This window comes from Hyla sarda, chromosome 8, assembly GCF_029499605.1.
Source record: "Hyla sarda isolate aHylSar1 chromosome 8, aHylSar1.hap1, whole genome shotgun sequence".
Lineage (NCBI taxonomy): Eukaryota > Metazoa > Chordata > Amphibia > Anura > Hylidae > Hyla > Hyla sarda.
The window spans coordinates 211752876-211772892 of NC_079196.1; the positions used below are offsets into that span (position 1 = coordinate 211752876).

A 20017-nucleotide genomic window follows, 5' to 3' on the forward strand; every position below is an offset into this window, starting at 1 on the left:
CCTCTATACTAAATATATATATATATATATATATATATATATATAGATAGATAGATAGATAGATAGATAGATAGTATACACATCACATAAGAACCCTGTAAAATGTATAATCATAACCTTCTTTATCTGCATATAAACCCACAAGAACATCAATATAGGATAAAACCCTTAATTTCAGTAAAATAAACAGAACATCTACCCCCCCAATACTATCAATAAGGCCCCCATTACCCTTCTCCCAGTTTCTCACCATCCGCCGTAAAGGTGAAGCTCCTGGATGTCGCCCTGGAAATCGCCCTGTAACCAGCATAGAGCGTGAGTACCTCCCCACTGCGCACGCGCCGCTCTTTGGCGGGAGATCTCGCGAGAAGTCGCGGCTATAAAAAGCCCTCTTCCGCCTCCTTCCGGTCTTCTAATCAATTGAAATCACGTAAGTGATGGCGGCTGTAGGGAACGGGGCCGGGAGGGAATCCGCGGGTAATCGGGGGCATCCGACCCTTGTGCCCGCTACTGAGGGGGTCAGACGGGAGCCCTGTGGTGGGGGGTTGTTGTCATGGTGATAGTTGTTGGGGGAGATATGTTGGTTTCTTTATTAGTTAGTAGTGCGGCCTACACGTTACTGCGTTATTCATGGCGCAGGGCTGTCGGGCGGCTTGGAACATGTCTGCTGTATAACACATATACATATATATATATATATATATATTTCTCTTCACCTGTTTGCCTAGGTGGTCAGGGCATGCTGGGAGTTGTAGTGTTGCCTCAGCTTCATCTTCCTCGTTCTCCGTTTCCCCTAATAAAGCTTTGTTGTAGGTCACATGGTCCTCATTTACCATTTTTCTACTCCCCACCCAGTTCAGGATAACCGCTTGCTGTCAGCGAATGAGAGCGTTCTAATTTTACGCAGCTGAGGGTTTGTTACAGTTGTGTTCTGTAAACCATTTAGTGCTCTAAACTAGTTCTGCAATTCTCTTTGTTACAATGTGTCAGTTCGGGCATCACATGGAATACTCAGTCTGTAGGCAGTGAGTGTTTTCCCAACCAGTGCGCCTCCAGCTGTTGCAAAACTACAACTCCTGGGGTGTCTGAACTGCTTTTTTTTTTTTAGCTGTCCAGGTATGCTGGGAGTTGTAGTTTTACTACAGCTAGAGGCGCCCTGGTTGGGAAACACTGCTGTAGTCAGTATTAGATTGTGGGAAGTGTTTAGTGGCTGGATTGGGAGGCTTTTATTCATTGACAGCAAGCAGGTTTTAAAACTGAGGTAGTGAAAGAAATTCTACTAGAAAACTCATTTTAATTTAAATTTATGGGGTGTGTGTGTGTGTGTGTATATATATATTTATGTGTGTATGGGTGTGTGTGTGTGTGTGTGTATATATATTGCTTGAAAATGGCGGCGTGAGGCTGCTGAAACGTAGCACCTATTTTGTAACAATGGGAATGGAATAAATCACCTTCTCTTTTTTTGGATAAACTCCTGTGTGCTGTGGAATCATTGGATGATATATATATATATATAATATAATTTTTTTTTTTTTTCTTAAATATATTTTAAAACAAGGGTGCTGTTTGGCATATAGGTGGGTGGTGCAGCTGGCACCTTTGCCCACCAGTGGGTTATCTGTAGCGCTGACATGTGGATTTGTTGTAGTGTCAGGGTTCACTGTTGTTGAAGAATGGACTGTTACCCCTGCTGTGTTTAGGGTGGGATTGGGTTCCCATGCTGCATAAGACCCTGTGGAAGCATTCATGTCATAAGGGGTCACACTGATATTGTGGGAACTAGGAGGCCAACCTGTGGCCCTTCAGCTGTTGCGAAACTTCAACTCCTAGCATGCACAGCACAGGGCCTCCAGGCATTGGTAAAACTACAACTCCCAACACAGGTCCTCCAGACGTTGCCAAAACTACGATTCCCAGCACACACAGGGCCTCCAGAGGTTGCCAAAACTACAACTCACAGCACACACAGGTCCTCCAGACGTTGCCAAAACTACAACTCCCAGCACACACAGGTCCTCCAGACGTTGCCAAAACTACAACTCACAGCACACACAGGTCCTCCAGACGTTGCCAAAACTACAACTCACAGCACACACAGGGCCTCCAGACGTTGCCAAAACTACAACTCCCAGCACACACAGGTCCTCCAGACGTTGCCAAAACTACAACTCACAGCACACACAGGTCCTCCAGACGTTGCCAAAACTACAACTCACAGCACACACAGGGCCTCCAGACGTTGCCAAAACTACAACTCCCAGCATGCCCGGACAGCCGTTGGCTGTCCGGGCATGCTGGGAGTTGTAGTTTTGAAATAGCTGGAGGGCCACAGGTTGGGCCTAGGAAGCAATCAATTACTTTTTTCTTATCTGCCCATCGGGGTGAAAACCAGTAATTCTGTGTATACTGTCTTCTATCTAACTGTATCCGCTTTCCTTGCAGCAAATGGCGGACGACGCCGGTGGTAACAGGGGAGGTTTCCGCGGAGGCTTCGGCAGTGGGGGTCGGGGCCGCGGTCGTGGAAGAGGCAGGGGTCGCGGAAGAGGACGCGGGGCCCGTGGAGGCAAAGCCGATGACAAAGAAGTGAGTATGAGCCTCTGGTTCATGACTGGGGATGGTCTACACTCCGGGTACACTCACAGCATAGGGGATAAGATGTCTGATCGCGGGGGCTGTGATCGCCTGTCAGGCTGCTGGGTTCACATCACGTTTTTCCCAATATGGGACCGCGTACGGCTAGTCAACGACTGTTTTAGGTCCGGTAGAAAACCGCATATGGGGAAAAATTAGCCAACCATTCATTGAAATGAATTGCATACGGCAGGGACATGGGAGCGCCCGGTTTTAGCTCCCCCCCCCCCCCCAGCCGTATGCGCTCCCGTATTGGGAAAAACGTGATGTGAACCAAGCCTCATCTGATGTGCAGCGCAGTTCTCACCGTGCAGCGGATTATTGGTGTCGTGCTGGAGCAACCTTATATCTTATATGATGTCTAGGGGTGGAGTACCCCTTTAAGGTGCTCAGTCTATTGGCATGCTAGTTTGTAACGGTAAGATAATGGACAAAAGGTTCAAGGGGTGCATACTTAGGACAAGGGTTTCCAAATCAGGGTTCCTCCAGCTGTTGCAAAACAACTCCCAGCATGCTGGGAAATGTAGTTTAGCAACAGCTGAAGGTGGCAAAAGGTCAAAGACTTATAGGGGGAGATTTATTAAAACCTGTCAAGAGGAAAAGTGGCTGAGTTGTCCATAGCAACCAATCAGATCACTTCTTTCATTTTTGAAAAGGCCTCTGAAACATGAAAGTAGTGATCTGATTGGTTGCTATGAACAACTCAGCCACTTTTCCTTAGCACAGGTTTTGATAAATCTTCCCCATAAGGTTTATTGGCAACTTGAGATCTTCACACTCGGACAAGACTGATGTGTTTTTAATTTATTTAAATTTTTTCCCCCTCTTTATTACAGTGGGTTCCAGTCACCAAACTCGGCCGTCTGGTAAAAGACATTAAGATCAAGTCCTTGGAGGAAATCTATCTATTCTCCTTGCCCATCAAAGTGAGTAGTGCACAGTTCTTTGCCCTTAAAGGGGTACTCTGGTGGAAAACTTAAAAATCAGCTGGTGCCAGAAAGTTAAACATATTTGTAAATGACTTCTATTAAAAATCTTAATCCTTCCAGTACTTATTAGCAGCTGAATACTACAGAGGAAATTATTCTCTTTTTTTTGAATTTCTTGTCATGACCACAGTGCTCTCTGATGACAACTCTGTCCATGTCAGGAACTGTCCAGAGCAGGAGAAAATCCCCATAGGAAACCTCTCCTGCTCTGGATAGTTCCAAAAAAGAGGTGTCAGCAGAGAGCACTGTGGTTGTGACAGAAAAGAATTCCAAAAATGGAAGCATTTCCTCTGTTGTATACAGCTGCTAAGTACTGGAATGATTAATAACTTTTTATAGAAGTAATTCACAAATCTGTTTAACTTTCTGGCACCAGTTGATTTAAAAAAAAAAAAAAAAAAATCCACCGCAGTACCTGTTTAACCTCCTTTTGCTGTAGGAGGTTTTTATTATATATAAAAAAAAAATTATTATTTTTTTAACCTGTTCTCATTGTAGGAGTCTGAGATCATCGACTTCTTCCTGGGATCCACTCTGAAGGATGAGGTCCTGAAGATCATGCCTGTGCAGAAGCAGACCCGTGCCGGACAGCGCACAAGGTTCAAGGTGGGTTCACTATCCCAGCCCCTCACATCCTCCATCTTGCTGGTTGTCCAGACATCAATTAATGGTCTTTACGTGTCTCTTTAGGCTTTTGTGGCTATTGGAGACTTCAACGGCCATGTTGGTCTTGGTGTGAAATGCTCCAAAGAAGTCGCCACCGCTATCCGTGGTGCCATCATCCTGGCTAAGCTGTCAATCGTACCTGTGCGTAGAGGCTACTGGGGTAACAAGATCGGCAAACCCCACACAGTACCCTGCAAGGTGAGACGAAGGCGAATGTGACCTGGAATAAACGGCAAACAGTGGGAACTTGCACTAGCAATGTATTTACAGGGTGCGGCCTGCAAAATAGGGGATACGTGTGTGATTAAGGGGGATCCTACCGCCTGAGCGCTGTATTTAGGAACATGGAAGAGTGGCCTCAGCTCTGGATGAATATAAAAATTCACAATGATTGTGCCAGAACACTGTACAGCTGTGGTCTGCAAACTGTGGACCTCCAGCTGTTGCAAAACTACAACTCCCAGCATGCCCAGACAGCCAACGGCTGTCTGGGCATGCTGGGAGCTGTAGTTTTGCAAAATGTGGCGGGCTACAGCTTGGAGACTACAGCAATTTACGTATAACGCTTTGGCCGCTGCCATAGGCTGGGTTCACATCACGTTTTTGCCTTACTGTTTTCAAAAGTAAACCGTATGAGGATTTAAACTGTATAAGGTTTTAAAAAGTGCATACAGTTCTGTCTGTTTAAAAAAAAAAAAAAAAAAAAAAATTTTGAAAATTTTGTCCATTTTTAATGGGAGGGGTGTTGCGTGGGGACTTTAGGATGCAAATGCGCATGTGCAAAGGAAAAAACTACTGTTTCCTGTATGGAACCGTATACATATGCGTTTCCCATTGACATCCATTAGAGATGAGCGAACTTACAGTAATTTCAATTCGTCACGAACTTATCGGCTCGGCAGTTGATGACTTATCCTGCATAAATTAGTTCAGCCTTCAGGTGCTCCGGTGGGCTGGAAAAGGTGGATACAGTCCTAGGAAAGAGTCTCCTAGGACTGTATCCACCTTTTCCAGCCCACCGGAAAGCTGAACTAATTTATGCAGGAAAAGTAATCAACTGCCGAGCAGAGAAGTTGAATTGAATTTACTGCAAGTTCGCTCATCTCTAACGTCCATTTAAAAAAATAAATAAATATGCGGCTGCAGTACGGTTTTTAAATGAGTCAAAACCGTGTTTGAAGAAGCTTTTGTCTCCGGTTTGAAAACCGTACTGAAACTGCATAATTTTTTTTTAAAATTTTTTTGGTTATTTTTTTTTTTATTTTTTTTACATGGACGTCAATGGGTAACGCACATGTATACAGTTCCATACGGGAAACCGTATACGGATTTTACTTTGCACATGCGCGTTTACATTCTAACGTCCCCACCCAACACCCCTCCCATAAAAAATTGACAACATTTTCTAAAGTGTTTTTTTTTTTATATATATAAAAATGGACAGAACTGTATGCACTTTTAAAAACTCGTACGGTTTACTTTTTCCCATACTGTTCCATCAGTTTTTTTTCCATAGTTTTCTTTAGAAAAACTGAAAACAGGGGCAAAAACGTGATGTGAACCCAGCCGCCATAAAATGACGTTGCAGTGCACATACTCTATACACTCCATTCAAACAGAGGACATAGAACTTCCCTTGTGATTGGTGGGGATAGTGAATAGGGGTAGATGTAGAACAAAGACTTTGACCCAGATTGATCAAACTATGTGAGAGTAAAAAGTGGAGGGATTTTCCCACAGCGTCCAATCACAGCTCAGCTTTCACTTTACCAGAGCTCATTAGCTGAGCTGTGATTGGCTGCTGTGGGAAAATCCCTCCACTTTTTCTCGCACAGTTTGATAAATCTGGGCCGATGTACAAAGTTTTTTTTTTTTAGATACATCAGTGTGAAATGTATTAAGCAATCCAAAAACAACGTTGAAGCGAAAGTTTAAATTTTTTTGGATTGCTTAATAAACTTCACACTGATGTATCTACAAAACAGTGTACAAAGTCTTTATTATACTGTATTAAGGATTGAGACTAGAGATGAGTGAACTTACAGTAAATTCGATTCGTCACAAACTTCTCGGCTCGGCAGTTGATGACTTTTCCTGCATAAATTAGTTCAGCCTTCAGGTGTTCCGGTGGCTGGAAAAGGTGGATACAGTCCTAGAAAAGACTCTCCTAGGACTGTATCCACCTTTTCCAGCCCACCGGAGCACCTGAAAGCTGAACTAATTTATGCAGGAAAAGTCATCAACTGCCGAGAAGTTTCTGACGAATCAAATTTACTGTAAGTTCGCTCATCTCTAATTGAGACTCCTACTTGGGAACACTTCACTACTCAGTGATGTAACTCCACTTAAAATAGGGGTAGATGTTAAGGGGTATTCCTGGAAACGCTTATTTTATATCAACGGGCTCCAGAAAGTTAAAACAGATTTGTAAATTACTTCTATAAAAAAATCTTAATCCTTTCAATAATTATCAGCTGCTGAAGTTGAGTTGTTGTTTTCTATCTGACAACAGTGCTCTCTGCTGACACCTCTGCTTGTCTCGGGAACTGCAGAGTAGAAGGTTTGCTATGGGGATTTACTTCTAAACTGGACGGTTCCCGAGACACGTGTCATCAGAGAGCACTTAGACAGAAAACAACAACTCAACTTCAGAAGCTAATAACTATTGGAAGGATTAAGATTTTTTTAATAGAAGTAATTTACAAATCTGTTTGACTTTCTGGAGCCAGTTGATATATAAAAACATTTTTTTTTTTTTTCTGGATAACCCCTTTAATGGTTGGGGAGCTGCAATAACAGACACAATCTGTGGACAGGAATGGTGCCGTTTTTGTAAGTTAATACTGGACAAACCATTTAAAGGGGTACTCCGCTTCTAGATGGATTATCCCCTGTCCAAGTGATAAGGGGATAAGATGGCAGCACCCCTGCGGTATTGGTAGTGACTTCATACCACGCCCCCTCCATTCATGTCTATGGGAGGGGGTGTCGGGCAACAGACATGGGGTAGGGGGGGTCATGTGACATCATGAGAGGTCGTGGACATGATGTCACAATCGGCTCTGAGCGTTCTGAACAAAATTTTCAGAATGCTGGAGTACTCTAAGGGATTAATAAATAAGACTAAAACTGAGCCTCCATGTTCCTGTTGCGACTCCATTCTCAGCTCTGCTCAGTCGCACTTACGAATTGCAGTGTGATCCCTCATTGTAAGAGATGTAGCAGGGGTCTTATCTCTGTATGTGTTGCTGTGTAGTTTAGCTGCAGGCGATCCATAAATAAGATGTCCTTAATTCTTTTATGTTTTCAGGTGACCGGACGTTGCGGCTCCGTACTGGTGCGTCTCATCCCTGCACCCAGAGGTACCGGCATCGTGTCTGCTCCTGTCCCCAAGAAGCTGCTGATGATGGCTGGTATCGATGACTGCTACACCTCAGCCAGGGGCTGCACTGCTACCTTGGGTAACTTTGGTAAGTAGACTCCTGCATTCAATTAGTTTTAAGGGGGTAGAATTATTTTATTTTATTTTTTTTAAAGGTCTTATGTCATCATGTGCCAGAAAGTTAAACAGATTTGTAAATTACTTCAATAAAAAATTTACACTTTCAGTATTTATTAGCAGCTGTATACTACAGAGGAAATTCTTTTCTTTTTGGATTTCTTTTCTGTCCAAAGTGCTCTCTGCTGACACCTCTGTCCGTGTCAGGAACTGTCCAGAGCAGGAGCAAATCCCCACAGCAAACCTATGCTGCTCTGGACAGTTCCTGACACGGACAGAGGTGTCAGCAGAGAGCACTGTGGTCAGACAGAAAAGAAAGTAATTGTTTTCTTCTATTTCTGAATAAATCTTAAGCAGTCGCTGTTACTGGTTCCATTCTCTTCTTCAATCTGCCAATATGGTGGCTTTGTTTCTATAGGGTTATGTCTGTAAAATGCTGTGTGAACCAGTACATGACTTAAATCTGTTTTCCGCAGCTAAAGCCACGTTTGATGCCATCTCAAAGACCTACAGCTACCTGACCCCTGACCTCTGGAAGGAAACGGTCTTCACAAAGTCTCCATACCAGGTAAATGGGATTCAGTGTACATAACAGAACAGGGTGGAGCTGTGTGTATGATGTAGTGACATGTGACCCCCTTGTCTTCCTCCAGGAGTACACTGACCATTTGGCAAAGACCCACACCAGAGTGTCCGTGCAGAGGACTCAGGCTGCCGCTGTTCCTGCCACCTCCTAAATTGTGCAATGAATAAAGTTCATGATTTTCACAGTAACGTGTTGTGTTCCTATTCACTCGCATGTAACCTACGGCGGCTGCTGCGCTTTTTATAAGCAGCAGATATGTAGCGCCACAGATCTCTCAGGAAAAACAGCCTGGTTTTTCAATGGCATTGCTCTGGACCAGTGTTCCCCAACCAGGGTGCCTCCAGCTGTTGAAAAACTACCAATTCCCAGACAGCTTAAGAGAATAAGTGTGGTGTACAAGTCTCTAGGGTAGTGTTTCCCCAACCAGGGTGCCTCCAGCTGTTGCAAAACTACAACTCCCAGCATGCCCGGACAGCCTTTGGCTGTCCGGGCAGGCTGGGAGTTGTTGTTTTGCAATAGCTGGAGGCACCCTGGTTGGGGAAACACTGCTCTGGACCAATGAAGGCTGAGCTGTGGGGAAAATCAACTGTTTCGACATATGAATGAATCTGGTGGTCATATGCCACCAAAAAGTCAACTGCATAGAATTGGAACCCCCCAAAAGTTACAAAATGGCTTTTTTCCAATTTTGCCCCACAAATTTTTTCTGGTATAGTCCTAAATTTTGGGGTGAAATGATTAAAGGGGGAACTCTGGCGCTAAAATCTTATCCCCTATCCAAAGGATAGGGGATAAGATGTCTGATCGCAGGGGTCCTGCCGCTGGGGACCCCTGTGATCTTGCACCCCGTCACAATCAGTGCCCGGAGCAAGTTCGCACCGGGTTTGATTACTGGCGATCACAGGGCTGGAGCATTGTGACGTCACGGCCCCGCCCCTGAGACAACACATTCCGCCCCCTCAATGCAAACCTATGGGAGGGGGTGTGACAGCTGTCATGCCCCCTCCCATAGGCTTGCATTGAGGGGGCGGGGCATGACTCCACAATGCTCCGGTTCCTGTGATCGCCAGTAATCAGACTCGGAGCGAACACTCTCCGGGGACTGATTGTAATGGGGGTGCCGCATGCAAGATTACGGGGGTCCCCTGTGGTGGGACCCCCGATCAGACATCTTATCTTATGATGTCTTAGCGCCGGAGTACCCCTTTAACATTACAAAAGTACAATTGGCACACAAAATAAGTAGAGATGAGTGACGTTAGTGATTTTAGATTCGTCACAAACTTCTCGGCTCGGCAGTTGATGACTTATCCTGCATAAATTAGTTCAGCTTTCAGGTGCTCCGGTGGCTGGAGACTCTTTCCTAGGACTGTATCCACCTGTTCCAGCCACCGGAGCACCTGAAAGCTGAACTAATTTATGCAGGATAAAGTAATCAACCGCGAGGTTTGTGACTAATTGAATTACTGTAACTTATCTCATCTCTAAAAATAAGCCCTCATGAATCTGTAGGTGCAAAATTGAAGGCGTTACTTTTAGAAGGTGAGGTGAAAAAAATGAAGTGGAAAAACGGTCCTTAAGGGGTTAAATTATGATAGGCAATCAATAGCTGATCGGTGGGGTGCCAACACCTGGCGCCCCCAATAATTCAGCTGTGACATTGGAAGTGTACAGGAGAGTGAAGCCTCTGCTGTACGTTGTAGGGGCTCCCGTAAGTTTGTGGGGACTTTAAAGTGTAACTTAATTATCGATACTGCTGCTTAGTCGGCCATACTTGACCAGAAAACCCCTCTAAGTGCAGGATGACACGTAACTGATCTGCAGCATATTTTACACTGCAAATCTGCAGGTCACCTGACCCATCTTGACCCTCCAGCTGTTGCCACCCGGCCTGCTCAGAGGCAATCCGCTAATACAAGCAGCCACACAATGCTCCTGAGAGTCGGTGAATGCACTCTGACATTAAAGAGCAGCTGCCATATTTGAGTGCGTGTGCAGTGTACTCGGACATCATGGCTGCTCCGCGATATCTGAGTGGACTCGGCAACCTGTAGGCCCCCCTGTGTGGCTGCTCCGCGATGTCTGAGTGGACTCTGCCCCCTGTGTGGCTGCTGGTAGAGGCGGATTGCCGTTGTGAGCAGGCCAGGGGCTTGGGGAATGCAGGGTGGCAACAGCTGGAGGCTCAAAATGGGTCGGGTCATTGTCGGATCTGCAGCGTAAAATACACTACGGCTCTTACGTGTGACCCTACCCTAAAAGCGTGACAAGAAGGAACTGGCAAACTTGCATATTAGTCACTTTCCTTGTGTCACAACTGTAGAAAACACGGACTGCATTTGTTTTTTATGTATACAAATCTATTGCTGGTAAAGGGGGATTTCCGTATTAGGTACAATACAAAAGCATAAGGCTGGGTTTTCGCCTGCGGTCGGGAAACCGCATACGGCCGAAAACGAAGCCGACCGGAGGCTGCGGTTCACTCCGGTCGGCTCATAGACATGCATTAAATACGGTTCCCGAATACGGCTGAGTGTGGGCGCCGCGATTAAGCCCCGCCCCCCTCCTCCCAGCCGTATACGGGAGCCGTATTTAACAAAACGTGGTGTGAACCCAGCCTAACCTTTCTTGTCTGCCCCAGATCTTAAAGGGGTACTCTAGTGGAATATTTTTTTTTATAACTTTTCATATAATGTTTATGTATATTTGTAATATACATTGGTTAAAAAGTGTATTTTGGGTGAAAAAATGCTGTCCCTGCAGCTATTGCCTGTGTGCAGACTCCTGGCTTGTCAATCATCCAGCTGTGTGATTTCAAATCTTTAATTCTATTTAAAAAAGCTTAATCCTTCCAGTACTTATCAGCTGCTGTATACTACAGAGGAAATTCTTTTCTTTTTGGAATTATTTTCTGTCTGACCACAGTGCTCTCTGCTGACACTTCTGTCCATGTCAGGAACTGTCCAGAGCGGCATAAGTTTGCTATGGGGATTTGTTCCTGCTCTGGACAGTTCAGGACATGGACAGAGGTGTCAGCAGAGAGTCATGCGGTCAGACAGAAAAGAGATTTAGAAAAAAAAAAAATCTATATACAGCCACTACTAAGTACTGGAAGGGTTAAGATTTTTTTTTTTTTTTTTTTTAATAGAAGTAATTTACAAGTCTAACTTTTTGGCGCCAGTTTATTTAAAAAAATTCAATTGGAGTACCCCTTTTAAACCACTGAAAATTAATTTACTTCCTGGTTGAGCATTTGCTTTGAGAATTAAATGGTTTATCTCAGCTGTTAATCGCACGCTGCCAACTGCCCTCCCTGAGCATTCCCACCTCAGAACTGCAGCAGAACATTGCTCTATAAAAGTCTTTATAAGTTGCTGTATTCATTCCCTGTCTGCTCCTCTGCCTGTGGCACTGTTTAGCAGAAGGCAGCATGCTGTAACCACACCTCAGTCTTCCTAAATGTTCTAATAAAGATATGTATATGACTAGATGCTCTAGGGGCTGGTCAGATGAGATGACATCACTGAGGGGGGTGGGGCTAGAGTGCAGAGAATGATGCATTGTCTCTGGTAAGAGTGGGAGGAGCTGAAAAAAACATCACACTGATCAGGAGAGGGCTACACAACTTCCTTTCAGGGGTCAGTCGTGAAACTGAAGCCAGAACAATGTGACACTTATTGGTAATGAGCCCCCACTTCTAGGTAAAGTTTCTCTGCGTCACGATCACCTGCAGGCAAACTCTTGCTATAAAGATTGAATATAATGAACAAGCAACTAATTTAAGATTTAGGATTCAGTTATGTAACTTTTTTTTTTTGCTGAGATTCTAAAAATCTACTTCCCTGTGCATCTTCCCTATGGCCGGATTTACTGAACTGCCTCCAGCTGTTGCAAACTACACCTCCCAGCATGCCCTATGGCAGTGGTCTCGAACCTGCGGCCCTCCAGATGTTGCAAAACTACAACTCCCAGCATGCCGTTGGCTGTCCGGGCATGCTGGGAGTTGTAGTTTTGCAACATCTGGATGTCCACAGGTTGGAGACTACTGCCCTATGGCTTCATTTATGTTTGGCAGGGGGCAGTACTTGTTAGGCTGGGGTTCACACCACGTTTTTGCAATACAGTTCCTGTATCAGGTTTTTGATAAAGAAAACGGATTCCTCAAAACCTGACTAAACTGTATCAAAATGTTTACAAATTTTTATCTGTATACGGTTTGAAAAATGATGTCCGGTTGCATCCGTTTAAGAAAAAAAAAAAACGTATACGTTATGAACTGTTCACTCAATTCTGAATAAAGTTTCACTTGTTTAATTGAAATTCCAAGAAAAAAAAAGTGGAAAGTCAAAAACCACATGGGGAAAACCGGCTGGAACCGTACGCACATACGGTTCCCATTGACTCCCATGTTAAAAAATAAATAAGGTTTAATAAGTTTTTTCACCCGGACCAAAAACCGTGGTAGGCCACGGTTTTCTGTCCGGGAAAAAAGTTAAAAAAAAAACCGTATGGCTTGAAAGACGGAGACAACCGTATGCATTATGGTGCATCCGGTTTTGAATGGGAAGTCTATGGGCACGGTTTTCTGTACGGTTGCATACTTTTTTTTTTTATGAAACTGTATAGCAAAATCGTGGTGTGAACCCACCCTAAGCTAAAGTAAGAAACTGGTCGTCTTATGTTCCTCTGCAGGGTTTGGTGTATATTCTGATTAGAGATGAGCGAACTTACAGTAAATTCGATTCGTCACGAACTTCTCGGCTCGGCAGTTTATGACTTTTCCTGCATAAATTAGTTCAGCTTTCCGGTGCTCCCGTGGGCTGGAACAGGTGGATACATTCCTAGGAGACTCTTTCCTAGGACTGTATCCACCTTTTCCAGCCCACCGGAGCACCGGAAAGCTGAACTCATTTATGCAGGAAAAGTCATCAACTGCCGAGCCGAGAAGTTCGTGACGAATCGAATTTACTGTAAGTTCGCTCATCTCTACACGCTTTACTGCGAGGCTGGAATGTTTTCATTTGTCCTGTAAATGCAAAAATAAACTTAAGTCTTTATTAAAAATTTCCTACCATTTTGTGCCCCCTCTAAGGCCAATAAGACTAATTTGTTTATCAATTGAAAGTGTGATGCTGGGAGTTGTTTTTCAACAGCTGGAGGCACCCTGGTTGGGATGTATTTTGAATCGATGCAAACAGACGCCACAATATTGATCCACAGGTATTTTTTTTTTATATATACTTCTTTTAATAGTTCCATTACGAAACATAAGACAAGTAACACGAAATGTACAGCGTTTATTTACTCCAGGTTGTCCTGAGCAGCCGCCTTCCTCTCCTCCATCATCCTCTCTTTCTGCTTCATGAGACAATTCCTGGCTCCACCATAATATCCAAGGTCCTCATCTGAAAATGAAGAATTAAATATTAGAGAAGAGACAATAAGGTATAAAGCCCACCTCTACCGCTTTTTAACTTGCAAGCTAAAGTGCCAAAGAGGTGGAGCTAAAGGGCAAGCAGAATCTCCTATTCCAGAAGCACATAAAATCATCTTAAAAAGGGGTGCACCAGTAAAAAAAAATTTTTTTTTTTTTTAAATCAACTGGTGCCAGAAAGTTAAACAGATTTGTAATTTACTTCTATAAAAAAAATCTTAATCCTTCCAGTACTTATCAGCTGCTGTTATGCTCCACAGGAAGTTCTTTTCTTTTTGAATTTCTTCTTCTCCAGTCTGACCACAGTGCTCTCTACTGACACCTCTGTCCATGTCAGGAACTGTCCAGAGTAGGCGCAAATCCCCAAAGCAAACCTCTCCTGCTCCGGACAGTTCCTGACATTGACAGAGGTGTCAGCAGAGAGCACTGTGGTCAGACTGGAAAGAAATTCAGTAGCTGATAAGTACTGGAAGGATTAAGATTTTTAAATAGGAGTGATTTACAAATATGTTTAACTTTCTGGCACCAGTTCATTTAAAAAAAAAAAAATAAAAAAAATATAATCATAATAATAATGTAAAATTCACTGGTGTACCCCTTTTAAGATCATTTTATGTGCTTCTGGTGCCCTTTAGCTCCACCTCTATGGCACTTGAGCTTGCAAGTGTGGAGTACCCCTTTAAAGTCCCTGGAGAATCTAGGGTAGTATAGGGTTTAATACTACTTACACTCACATCCTATAGGATATCATGCTACGTCTGTGCTTCCCAACCAGGGGGCCTCCAGCTGTTGCAAGACTACAACTCCCAGCACACCCGGACAGCCGTTGGCTGTCCGGGCATGCTGGGAGTTGTAGTTTTGCAACAGCTGGAGGCCCCCTGGTTGGGAAGAACTGTGTTATGTCATAGTCTAGACCCGGACCCCAGATCCATCTGTAATATGAAGCAGACAACAATGACTTACATCTGTTCTTATAGGCCTTGCAGACTTCAGCGTACTGTTTGAGCAGCGGTGCGCAGTTCTGGTTGGCGCTCTCTCCTTCCCGTGTTCTGCACGCCGCAACGCGCTCCCGCATAATCCTCACAATCTCCTGATCCACCAAGCTGGAAGACACAAAGTGCCGGCATCTTGTATCACAAAACTGTATTACGAGTATTGTGGAGACGGCAGAGGATGCACCGGTTTATAGTAAGGGACGTGAGAGGCTGTAATACATGGCACTACCCATAATGCACTGGGGTTTTAATCACTAGTAAAATCCTCTTAACAGGGGTTCTCCGGTGGAAATTTTTTTTTTTTTTTTTTTTAAATCAACTGGTGGTGGAAAGTTAAACAGATTTGTAAATTACTTCTATTAAAAAATCTTAATCCTTCCAGTACTTTTTAGGGGCTGTATACTATAGAGGAAAATGCTTTTCTTTTTGGATTACTCTTCGGTCATGACCACAGTGCTCTCTGCTGTCCAAAGCAGGAGAGAATCACAATAACAAGCACATGCTGCTCTGGACAGTTCCTAAAATGGACAGCAGAGGTCAGCAGAGAGAACTGTGGTTGTGACAGAAGAGAAATCCAAAGAGAAAAGCATTTCCTCTGTAGTATAAAGCCCCTAATAAGTACTGGAAGGATTAAGATTTTTTAATAGAAGTAATTTACAAATCTGTTTAACTTTCTGGCACCAGATGATAAAAAAAAAAAAAAATGTTTTCCACGGGAGTACCCCTTTAATTTGCATGTTTTTACTGGAAGGTCTGGGCAACGCAGTGAACACAATTTTTATTTAAAAAGAAAGTGTTGATTTGAAGAAACTGGGAAATATATAAAAGATTCGTAATTAAAACTTTCAGAACCACTCTGATCAGTGTTTCCCAACCAGGGCGCCTCCAGCTGTTGCAAAACCACAACTCCCAGCATGCCCGGACAGCCTTTGGCTGTCCGGGCATGCTGGGAGTTGTGGTTTTGTAACAGCTGGAGACACACTGGTTGGAAAAAAACTGTCCCCCTCCCCCAGGATAGTATTATCTGATAATTTGTCCTGTTTTTTTTTTTTTTGAAGGACAAGTTGTAAGATTTAAATGTCGCCGTTTTGTGGTAGATACAACGATGAACTTAAGTTGAAAATAACAGCGATTCCGCCACCGCTTACTACGCAATAAACGGTACGATAATTTACTGTCCTGCAAAATAATGTTGATCTATAATTTTTTTTCTTCCCTTTTCTACTACATTTTTTATTTTTATTTATTTATTTATTTATTAATTTTTTGTGACAGGTGGATTTAAAAAAGAAAAACAAAAATAATAATTTAAAAGGCTGTGACAGTGTTCACCAAGTTGGATAAATACCGCGCTCTCTTGCAAGTTGTTATGGATATAGTAGTGTGTAAGGCATTTTTTTTTTATTTTATATAAAAAAAAAATAAAAAAAAAATAAAAAAACAACTTTGTAAAGGGAAAAAGGTGATTACTCTTGCATTATTTTGAAATCAACTAAATTTTTTTTTTTTTTTTTTTTTTTTTTTTTTTTTATATCTTTGCTAGTCCCACTAGAGGGGGACTTGACCATATAATTCTATTGCGCATGTATTACATTGTAAACCTGACTGGCGCCAATGGCATGGCAGAGGGAGTACCCCACCCTTTGTCTAACCATTTAGCTGCCATGGTCTGCATTGACCGTGGCATCCAAGGGGTTTAACAGCCAAGATTGGAGATCTCTCTGATTAGGTAGGGGGAAGTCTGTATAACACAGCTGGCACCAGAAAGTGATAGGGTGTAACATAATATAATATTATGGTTAAAGGGGTACTCCGGTGGAAAATTATTATTATTATTTTTTAAATCAACTGGCGCCAGAAAGTTAAACAGATTTGTAAATCACGTCTATTAAAAAATCTTAATCCTTCCAGTACTTATTAGCTGCTGAAGACTACAGCGGAAATTCTTTTCTTTTTGGAACACAAAGCCCTCTGCTGACATCATGACCACAGTGCTCTCTGCTGACACCTCTGTCCATTTTAGGAACTGTCCAGAGCAGCATATGTTTGCTATGGGGATTTTCTTCTACTCTGGACAGTTCTTAAAATGGACAGAGATGTCAGCAGAGAGCACTGTGCTCGTGATGTCAGCAGAAAGCTCTGTGTGCCAAAAAGAATAGAATTTCCTCTGTAGTATTCAGCAGCTAAGAAGTACTGGAAGGATTAAAACATTTTTAATAGAAGTCATTTACAAATCTGTTTAACTTTTTGGCACCAGTTGATTAAAAAAATAAAATAAATAAGTTTTCCACCGGAGTACCCCTTTAAAGGGGTTAAAGGTTGTCCCTCACGTGCAGAGTTTCCAAACCAGTATTGCCCTTTAGCTCCACCTCTATAGCACTTGAGCTTGAAAGTGTGGAGTACCCCTTTAAAGTCCCTGGAGGGAGAATCTAGGGGTTAATACTACTTACACTCACATCCTATAGGATATCATGCTACGTCAGTGCTTCCCAACCAGGGGGCCTCCAGCTGTTGCAAGACTACAACTCCCAGCACACCCGGACAGCCGTTGGCTGTCCGGGCATACTGGGAGTTGTAGTTTTGCAACAGCTGGAGGCACCCTGGTTGGGACAACCTGCTCTAGTGCAATGGTTCCCAATCTATGCCTCGCCAGCTGTCAGGGCATGCTGAGAGTTGTAGTTTTCCAAGAGCTGGAGAGCTACAGGTTGGGTGGGGACACTGCTCTAGTAGTGAGCGGAGGTCTGGCCCCCCTTTGGATGTGTAGTCAGTGACCGGGCTGTACTCACTGGTCCCTCTTGAACTGCTTGTTGGCCTCGTAGTGACACAGGATGTCGTCCTCCATACACTCCGTCAGGTACGGGACACGTCTGAACTCCCGGTGATAGTAGTGGATCCTTCGCTTTGATCGCTGACTTTCCATCCAATCTGTAATGAAGATTATATAGTAAGATGTGAGGGTCTGACGACAATGATACCCCCGCCCATAGGGCAAAGGTCGCTTTAACATGGGGTCCCCTGCCTCCCCCCTTCCCAATTTAGAAGTATTTGGAAACTTGCTACAATTGGCCAAACACTTAGTGTGAATGATTACTGGCTGGAGTAAATTGGGGGGGAGGGGATCACATAGTAAGGGTGCGTTCACACTGCGAAATCTACGCTCGCTGGATTCCACCTGACGGACGCCGCAGAACATTCTTTGGCACTCGGGCCGCGGGGCACTGCGCCGTCACCATTGATGGCTATGTAGTACTCACGGAATCCGCGCAAAGAATGAACATGTTCTTTCTTTCCGCGGAACAATTTCAGCGGCAGAATCGTCCGCCGCGGAAATTCCGCAGTGTGAACGCACCCCAACTATGCAAGACATAAGGGGTCCTTAAAACTGAACATGGTGGTGGAATATGTGCAAGTCCCAGTGTTTCCCAACCAGGGTGCCTCCAGATGTTGCAAAACTACAACTCCCGGCATGCTGGGAGTTGTAGTTTTGCAACAGCTTGAGCCACACTGGTTGGGAAACCACTGAATAGAGATGAGCAAACTTACAGTAAATTTGATTTGTCACGAACTTCTCGGCTCGGCAGTTGATGTCTTATCCTGCGTAAATTAGTTCATCTTTCCGGTGCTCCGGTGGGCTGGAAAAGGTGGATACAGTCCTAGGAAAGAGTCTCCTGTATCCACCTTTTCCAGCCCAAGGCAGCACCTGAAAGCTGAACTAATTTATGCAGGAAAAGTCATCAACTGCCGAGCCGAGAAGTTCGTGACTAATCGAATTTACTGTAAGTTCGCTCATCTCTACCACTGACCTAGCAGCTAAAAAATATCTACAGATTTAAAGGGTTTGTTCATACAGGAGACTTACACCCCCCCAGCCAAAATTAAAAAAAATTTAATAAAAAAAAATAAAAAAATAAAAAAATCCAGATCCTAAAAGCTCCCATTGATTTTAAAGGGAAAATCTTGTGGAAATGCTCAGAAAAGTGTTTTTTTTCCTTTTTTTAATGCCGTGCTGTAAACCAAAAAACATAAATAAATAAAAACTATTTTTGTACATATAATAAATGTCACAAATAAAGCTAATTTAATATGGGGGGGGGGGGGATTTATAAATAAATAACATTTCCACATGGATTTTCCCACTGAAATGTATGAAAGCATTTAAAATCCACCGGGCGGATTTTTAAGTGTGAACAAAGTCCTCGACTGTGCAGACTGATACTTTATTTTTATACCTTCACTAATACATTGAAGCAAACTAAATCAAAACAGATGCATGCAACCAGGGTGCCTCCAGCTGTTGCAAAACTACAACTCCCAGCATGCCCAGACAGCCGAAGGCTGTCTGGGCATGCTGGGAATTGTAGTTTTGCAACAGCTGGAGGCACCCTGGTTGGGAAACACTGCCCTAAGGACTTGCTGGGAGTTGTAGTTTTGCAACAGCTGGAGGCACCCTGGTTGGGAAACACTGCCCTAGGGACTTGCTGGGAGTTGTAGTTTTGCAACAGCTGGATGCACCCTGGTTGGGAAACACTGCCCTAGGGACTTGCTGGGAGTTGTAGTTTTGCAACAGCTGGAGGCACCCTGGTTGGGAAACACTGCCCTAGGGACTTGCAGTTTTGTAACTACTAGCAAACTACTGATAGTAGACTTGCAAGACTGGATACAACTGTAACAACCCCTCAGCTCTGAGCAATAGTAGGTCTGTAAAGGTATTTTTTTTAAGCTTCCATTCAATGACAGGAAGCAGAGATCTAAGGGGGGAAGCACATGCTAAAGCTCTGTCAGCCCTCCTGTTAGTGTGAAGGACTACAAGTCCCAGCATTAGACTGTAGGGTCACTATGCCCTCTGCAGCTCACCATGGAAGGCAGTGACCGGGCTGTCTATGAAAAAGCTGAACAGGCCGGTCACCAGGGGAACGGGGTCGGGCACGGCGGACTGCCGGTTCGGTGCCGGGGTCTGGCTCGGGGGCTCCGGGTACACATCTTTATCCACGGAATCCGGCATCTCTCAGGTCACCCCGTCCCCTGTCACGGGAAATATGGCGGACGAAGGCCCCCCGCACCGGTCATCTATCCACATGACAGACTAATAGGGACAATTTCGTTTCATTTTATATTTAACACCTAAGGAAGTCACCGTGACAGCCGGGACCTTCCTTTATTCCTACAAACGTGGGGGACACAATAAAATAAATTAAATGTAACAGGCGCTGAGGGCAG

General features: G+C 43.9%; 2 protein-coding genes across 2 annotated transcripts; one reads left to right on the top strand and one right to left on the bottom strand.

The window, feature by feature from the left end:
- The first annotated feature begins 331 nt into the window (after positions 1-331).
- On the top strand, positions 332-8562 carry RPS2 (ribosomal protein S2). The gene is made up of 8 exons (XM_056535498.1): positions 332-430; positions 2446-2586; positions 3471-3560; positions 4122-4229; positions 4314-4487; positions 7600-7759; positions 8265-8356; positions 8442-8562. The coding sequence occupies exons 2-8, from the start codon at positions 2449-2451 to the stop codon at positions 8523-8525; spliced, it is 846 nt and encodes a 281-aa protein (XP_056391473.1). The 5' UTR covers positions 332-430; positions 2446-2448; the 3' UTR covers positions 8526-8562.
- A 5041-nt stretch (positions 8563-13603) lies between these two features.
- Positions 13604-19846, bottom strand: NDUFB10 (NADH:ubiquinone oxidoreductase subunit B10). The gene is made up of 4 exons (XM_056534027.1): positions 19655-19846; positions 17587-17725; positions 14769-14908; positions 13604-13776 (listed from the first exon to the last, which is right to left on the bottom strand). The coding sequence occupies exons 1-4, from the start codon at positions 19800-19802 to the stop codon at positions 13673-13675; spliced, it is 531 nt and encodes a 176-aa protein (XP_056390002.1). The 5' UTR covers positions 19803-19846; the 3' UTR covers positions 13604-13672.
- Positions 19847-20017: the final 171 nt, after the last annotated feature.

Bases quoted from the DNA above. Each gene is read 5' to 3' on its own strand.
- RPS2 (XM_056535498.1), top strand. From the start codon at position 2,449: ATGGCGGACGACGCCGGTGGTAACAGGGGAGGTTTCCGCGGAGGCTTC. The intron at 2,587-3,470 runs GTGAGTATGAGC...TCTTTATTACAG, and splicing joins GCAAAGCCGATGACAAAGAA to TGGGTTCCAGTCACCAAACT. The intron at 4,488-7,599 runs GTGAGACGAAGG...TTATGTTTTCAG, and splicing joins CCCACACAGTACCCTGCAAG to GTGACCGGACGTTGCGGCTC.
- NDUFB10 (XM_056534027.1), bottom strand. From the start codon at position 19,802: ATGCCGGATTCCGTGGATAAAGATGTGTACCCGGAGCCCCCGAGCCAG. The intron at 17,726-19,654 runs GTGAGCTGCAGA...TCTTCATTACAG, and splicing joins CCCGGTCACTGCCTTCCATG to ATTGGATGGAAAGTCAGCGA. The intron at 14,909-17,586 runs GTGAGTACAGCC...TGTGTCTTCCAG, and splicing joins AAGCAGTTCAAGAGGGACCA to CTTGGTGGATCAGGAGATTG.